Here is a 6,085-nt window from a genome sequence, read left to right as displayed (position 1 = left end):
AGCCTGGATTTCTCCCACCCAGTTCCCCAGTTAGAATACCAAGGTCACTCACGTTGTTGTCTCCACGGGGCCTCCGAGTGGAACCCTGAACAATAGCTACTCCCACAAAGTCCTCAAAAGTCAGCACCAATAAAAAAATACACTTTATTGTGTCTTCACATTGGCAGAGGCCGCACACCAGGGCACAAAGACAGACAGGAGAACATGCAGAGGGCTGAGGTGGGTACACAGGACAGGACGACACGATCCGCCCAGGCATCCCCAGCCTGCTCTCCTGCTGATTCCCCTGTAAGCCGCCGGGCCCTCAGGGCACACAGTCAAGTCAAGAGCGCCTTTACCCAACAACCCATGCACCCACCCCCAAATTCTGACTGCACAGATGGGACGGGCAGGGCAGGCTTTGGCCAGCTGAGCAGGCATCACCGCCAGTAGGGCCATCGGTCCCAAGCCTGGGGGTGGGGCGGGCAGAAGCAGCTGGCGCGGCTCAGCCGGAAGCTGCAGCACTGAGGGAGGAGGGCGTGGGAGCCCACACCTGCCAATCCAGCCCCAAGCTCCTCGGCAATTTTGTCTCTCTTGATTAAACATCCAAGGAACATCAAGTTCACAGACGCGTTTCCTTCTCTTCCATCTTCCTGAAAACATCCAGAACGGGAAAGGCAGAGAAAGGCTTCAAGGTTCCTGTGGCACTTGACACTTTGTGGGGCCAAGAGTTGCAGGGAGAGGGATAAAGGGACTGGGCTCTGGGCTTAAGCGAGAGACAGAGGCAGCAAGGGGCATCACCCACTCCTCCCCCCCAGATTGTCTGGGAGAGGCAAGGTGTTGCAGTGTGTGTGTGTGTGTGTGTGTGTGTGTGTGCGCGCGCGCGTGTGCACATGCAGGGCACACGGCTGGGACAGGAGCCCGGAGCACACGCCAAGGTTTGCATTAGAGAGGACACCAACCACCAAGTGCAAAAGGGGGACACACCACTGGCTCCACGCCACCTGTGGAGGCGGAGCACATGCCTGGGACTCCTAGATTGTCTGACTCTTCTGGGGTGAAGGAGGATGTGGTGGCAGAGCCAGCCAAGCACGCTCCAGTCACACCAGTGAGGGCCCCTGGCCAGCCTACCGGGCTGCCCCACTGCGGGGGGTGATGATCTAAGAGGCTATCGTGGCATTTTAGAGTGCACAGGGCCCACACCAGGGCTGCCCAGGTAACAAATACAAGGGCACAGCCACAGGCGGGCAGGGAAGCGGCTCACTTCCAGCACTGCTCCAGGGAGCCATGGGGCTGGACCTTGAGCTTCTGGGGGCAGAGGAGCTTGGTGAAGGCTCTGCGGAAGCTGTAGTGGCACAGCGGGTAGAGGACAGGGTTGACAGCTGAGTTGGCCCACAGAAGCCAGAAGGATGTCTCATACCAATAGTCAGGGATGCAGTGGCCGTGGCAAGCAGCTCGGATGATCATTAGAAGTGTATACGGGGCCCAGCAGAGCCCAAAGATGCTCACTATGATGGCGAGCGACTTGGCCACCTTCTTGTCCCGCGACAGCCGGAAGCGCTGAGTGATGCTCTGGGACACCATCTTCATGCGCTTCTCCAGGGATGCGGAAGACGCCGATGGCTTGGAGCCCCTTTTGAGTGAGCGGGGCCTCTCAGTGCCCCTCGAGGAGCTGCCGGAGCTGGAGGTGGGTGAGGCAGCAGCACCCCCGCCACCGCCACCCGCGAGAGCCACCTCCCCAGCCTCAACACCAGGTCCTGCCTCGCCCACCCCATACCTGTGTAGTGGCATGGCCTCCCCATGCCCTCGTGGCCAGCAGCCCCAGCAGCTGGGGGGAGCTGGAGGCGGTGAGGGTTGGGCATCAGGTGGGGGTTCCGGACCAGCCTCCCGGGCCCCATCGAGCCGGAGGCGGGTGCGCCTCTGGATGTTCAGGTAGATGCTGAGGTTGAAGAAGGTGACGCTGAGGAAGGGTGTGAAGAACTCGAGAGTGGAGGCCGTGATAAGAAAGTACCAGTTGTAGAAGAACTCCGCGTAGCAGTGGCCCTCGGGAATGGAGCTGCCACCAGACAGGTACTCCCAACTCAGGATGGCAGGCCCATACAGCAGGAAGGCCAGCACCCACACTAGTACCATCTTCTGCACTGCCCGTCGTGTGTCCCCCTGCTGGGCCCGGTAGGAGACCTGCAGGGGGGTTGTACAGACCATGCATGAGGTCAGAAACATTGGACTAGAAGCTCAGAGCAGCCCCTGGGTCTCCATTTCTGCCATGGCAAGGTGCCATGTTCCTCCTCTCCACAAACCGTCCCTTGCCTGTGTCCCCTGCTGGCTGATGCCCTGCCAACTCTCCCACAAAGCCCCGGAGCCTCCCACAGCTAACCAGAACCTTGCCTCTTTACCAGCCCCTACCAACTACAAGCTCCATGGGGCCCTGCTTTGGCTGCTGCATCACTAGCACCCAGGTTAGAATTCACAGCACCAGGGGCCACACACAACTGTTTCTGATCCTTGTTTCTTGCAAGGGCCAGGGCCATCTTCAGCACCTAGCTGTGCTGACCGGGAGAAGACTTGCTCCTGTGGCTGCTCTAGTACTTCCCCTCCCCTCCCCAACACACACACACACACACACACACACACACACACACACACACACGAATTAAGTACCCTTTCTTGAAGGAGAATGCCCAGAAAAGGTAGGGAGGTGGGACCATCTAGTCTTTCCCAAGAAACATCATGTGTAACCTCCAAGCGCAACCAGTAAATAAGGGGACGGAAGCGAGCAGGAATGCTGCTATGGAGCCTCGGCGGGACAGCCAAAATAAGTGTCCTTAATAGCCACCTTGGGAACCACGAGACCAACAACCAGAGGTCCAGGGCACACTTGCCACATGCCAGCTCTATACTGGGCAGCCATCACAATAGCCCTGTGATTGCACCACTCCCTGGGTGGTTCAAGGGGTGGAAGTAGGGACCTAGGGAGGGTCAGGAGGGCTTCATGCTGGCGCTCTTCGCAAGCCGGTCCCTGATAAAGCCTGAGGTGAGTGAGCCATTAAGGACAGAAGGTGAAGCAGCAGCAGCAGCAGCCCCCCTCCACACCCATGGGGCTTGTGCAGCTAGGAACTGTGGCCGACTTTCCTGGGGCTGTGTGCACATCTTCATGTATACAAAAGTGGGAAGGGTGAAGGCCCTTCCTCAGAATCCCTCCAGGGATTCTGGACCTGCCCAGGACAGAGGCTGTTCGCAGACATCCTTTCCTGCAAGAGTACGGAGATCCAAGCTGACCTCCTGTCCCACGCTAGCACTACCGGCAGCTAATGGTCACTGAAAAGTGGCTCACATGTCAAGAGGGAGCAAGTCCACCAGGCATCCGCCTACAGCTCGGTAGCAGCCATTCGGTGTCCAGTGCCCCCAACACATGGAATGAACTCTAATGCCCACATCCCAGAACTCACAGCTCGAGTGACTGACAGGAATCGGTCATAGCTGATCAGTACGATGTTGAAGACGGAGGAGGCACATAGCAGGTAGTCTACCACCAGCCACAGCTTGCAGAGGCCCCGGCCAAAGGTCCACCGCCCAGTCAGCACGTAGGGCACATACAGCGGGATGCAGAAGGCACCTAAGGGAGAGCAGCGGTCGGCGGCTCAGGATTTGGGGTCAGACTGACCGACCACATGGAGAGAGGGTAGAGCTTGGCCCTCATAGGGTAGCCACCTTTCAAGGACTAGCAATCCTATTTGCCCCGTCCCCCAACAAATGAGCAGCTGCCAGCCTCCAGGCTCCACAAAACCTCCAGACCACCGATGTCTTCTGCACCTGGAGGCAGGAGGAAGGACCTCCCTCCACATAGGGCTCTCTGGACCCAGAACCTGGGCTTCTGCCAACCCTGCCAGCCGCCAAGGGAGGAAAGGGGGTTATATGTCCTCCCTGGCTGTCTGGTCCTGGAGCCAATCATCCATCCCTACCTTGGCTGTTGGACAGCCTGCCTTCTCAGCTTAAAAACCGAGAAAGCTTTTTTCTTGGCTTAAAAGGTTCTTGGCTGCAGCCGCGCCAGCCGCTCTCGCCTCCCAAACCGGCTTCCAGCGTCTGGGAGACGCTGCAGCTCGCAGCCCCAACAGGTGTCTGGCGCTCCGGCCCCCACCGCTTGCCCCGCCCCCCCTCCCCCAGTCGGGAGCAGAGCTTGGACACGTGAGAACGAGCTCCTCGGAGCGTTTCCCTCGTTTCACCCCCGCCTTCCTCACGGTCCCCTTCCCCAGCGCAGCTCCCCAAATCCCCTTTCCATGTCCCCTCCCCCCAGCGTCCTCACAGCATCCTGAGTCCGGCGCCGCTGCCTTTGTTTGGTTCGGCGCAGGAACCAGCGCTGTACCCGCGGTTGCTGCGCCTTGCGCCTTGTTGAGCTCCCGCCGACTGGAGCAGTCTCCCCGGAGACATCCCTACCTACCCAGCCCCCGTCCTGCGGCCCGAGAGGCGAGGAACTTCGCCCGTGCCCACCATCCTAAGGTTTTGTTTTTTTTTTTTTTTTTAGAGGTCCCCTCCCCAGGCCCGGACGCTGAGAAGCCACCCCAGGTCGGAGCGCCAAGTCCCATTGCCCAGCCCGGGCTCCGCGCCCCTGGACTCTGGCTGCGGACGGGGTCTGGGGGCTTTACCCACGAGGAAGTCGGAGATGGCGAGGTTGAGCAGAAAGAAGTTGTTCTGGGTGCGGAGGCTCGAATCCGCCACGAAGGCTAGCATGACAAGCGCGTTGCCCAGCACTGTGGCCACGATGAGCAGCGCCATGAGCGCAGCCAGGACAGCGGTCCAGGCAGCCGAGAAGCCGCGCGCCCCGCCTGCGGCCGCCGCCTCGCCGGCCAGAGCGCCCGACGCGTTCAGCAGCCCGTCGGGCGGCGCGCGCTCCATGGCCCCAGCAGGCTCACACGGCTCAGGGACACCGGGCAGGGTGCGGGCCAAGAGAAGGGCGGCAGGGTGGGGCCCCCGCTCGGGAGGCTAGTCTTTGCCAGATCTTCACCCAGCCCGGTTTTCCGGGGGGCGCCCGCAGCATGTTCCGCGGGGCGGGAGGCGAGAGCCTGGGCTGGAGTCCGGGAGGGCGGTGCAGAGGGGGCTGGGGTCGGAATCTGAGCGGAGTGGGGCGGGCGGCGCGGCTGCTGCAGCAAGAGCAAAGCAGAGCTCCAGCCGCCCGCGGCGCGTCGGTGCACCCCGAGCTCAGCGCGCAGCCGAGTGCGCCCCGCGCCCGGCCCGCCGCCCCCCGCGCCCCGCGCTGAGCCCCCGCTATTGGCTGGCGCCCTCGCCCCGCCTCCGTCCCGCCTCCGCCCCGCCCGCCGCGGGCAGCACCACGGACAGCGCCGCGTGCCCGCCGGCCGACTAGAGCCCCTGCCTGGGTGCGCACGGCGGCTGGCTGGCGGAGAGCCCGACCCGGACACTAACCAACTACAGGGTTGGGGGCCATTTCTGAGGTCGCACTTAGAAGCTGGTCCCTTGGCGATCCGTCCGCCCTCGTGCCCTCGGCCCTGATGATCCCTGCCAAACCCTTGTCCGTAGCCCCTGAGCTCCTGAGATTCTGGGACAGAACCCGGGTGGGGTGGGGAAATGGCTGTACCCCACCTCTGGGGAACTTGCTCCCCAGGGTCCCTCTCGCATATTGCTTTGGGCAAGTAGGTTTCTAGGGTAAGATATGTTCAAAGAAGGATTGGGGAGGGGTCTCTGAAAGAGTCGCCAGGGACAGGGGTTCTCTCCAGCCTTATATGCACAGAACGTGGGTCTCAGTGTCCACGGGGTTAGACAGAGCTCAGAACAGGGTCCAGGGTGACCTGTAAGGCTCACACAGATGTGGAGTTACATAAGGGAAAAAACGAGCCTGAGCGGACCCAACCCAGAGCTGAGCACGTTCACCCAGGCAGGACTCAGCAGCTCTGGGTGGAGGGGCGACCCACAAAGCAGCGTGATTCGGGCCACCAATGCCCCTGAGATAGCTCAGTAGGGTGGTCATTGTTGCAGTGGACAAGTGAGGTCACTGAGTTCTGAGTGCAGCCAGAGTGGTGGCAGCTGCGTTAGTGCCCATGGGAGGGGGGAGGAGAGCTGGCCCCCCTCATCTGACACAGATACTGGAGGTCAA

The 6,085-nt window shown here is 61.3% G+C and overlaps 1 protein-coding gene across 1 annotated transcript; it reads right to left on the bottom strand.

Annotated features, from left to right (window-relative positions):
- Window positions 1-448: 448 nt before the first annotated feature.
- On the bottom strand, window positions 449-5,202 carry Hrh3 (histamine receptor H3). The gene is made up of 4 exons (XM_051184937.1): window positions 4,623-5,202; window positions 3,429-3,595; window positions 1,244-2,160; window positions 449-632 (listed from the first exon to the last, which is right to left on the bottom strand). Exons 1-4 carry the CDS (start codon window positions 4,870-4,872, stop codon window positions 602-604), a joined length of 1,365 nt encoding a protein of 454 aa, XP_051040894.1. The 5' UTR covers window positions 4,873-5,202; the 3' UTR covers window positions 449-601.
- Window positions 5,203-6,085: the final 883 nt, after the last annotated feature.

The sequence above is a fragment of the Phodopus roborovskii genome, unplaced genomic scaffold (genome assembly GCF_943737965.1).
Source record: "Phodopus roborovskii unplaced genomic scaffold, PHOROB, whole genome shotgun sequence".
In the NCBI taxonomy this organism is placed as follows: Eukaryota; Metazoa; Chordata; class Mammalia; order Rodentia; family Cricetidae; genus Phodopus; species Phodopus roborovskii.
The sequence above is the reverse complement of the archived record's forward strand: the minus strand, read 5'-3'. Positions and strand labels throughout refer to the sequence as shown.

Coding starts and splice junctions, on each gene's coding strand:
- Hrh3 (XM_051184937.1), bottom strand. CDS start 4,872: ATGGAGCGCGCGCCGCCCGACGGGCTGCTGAACGCGTCGGGCGCTCTG. Junction 3,596..4,622: donor CATCTCCGACTTCCTCGTGG/GTAAAGCCCCCA, acceptor GCTCTCCCTTAG/GTGCCTTCTGCATCCCGCTG. Junction 633..1,243: donor TCCCTGGAGCAGTGCTGGAA/GTGAGCCGCTTC, acceptor GGATGTTTTCAG/GAAGATGGAAGAGAAGGAAA.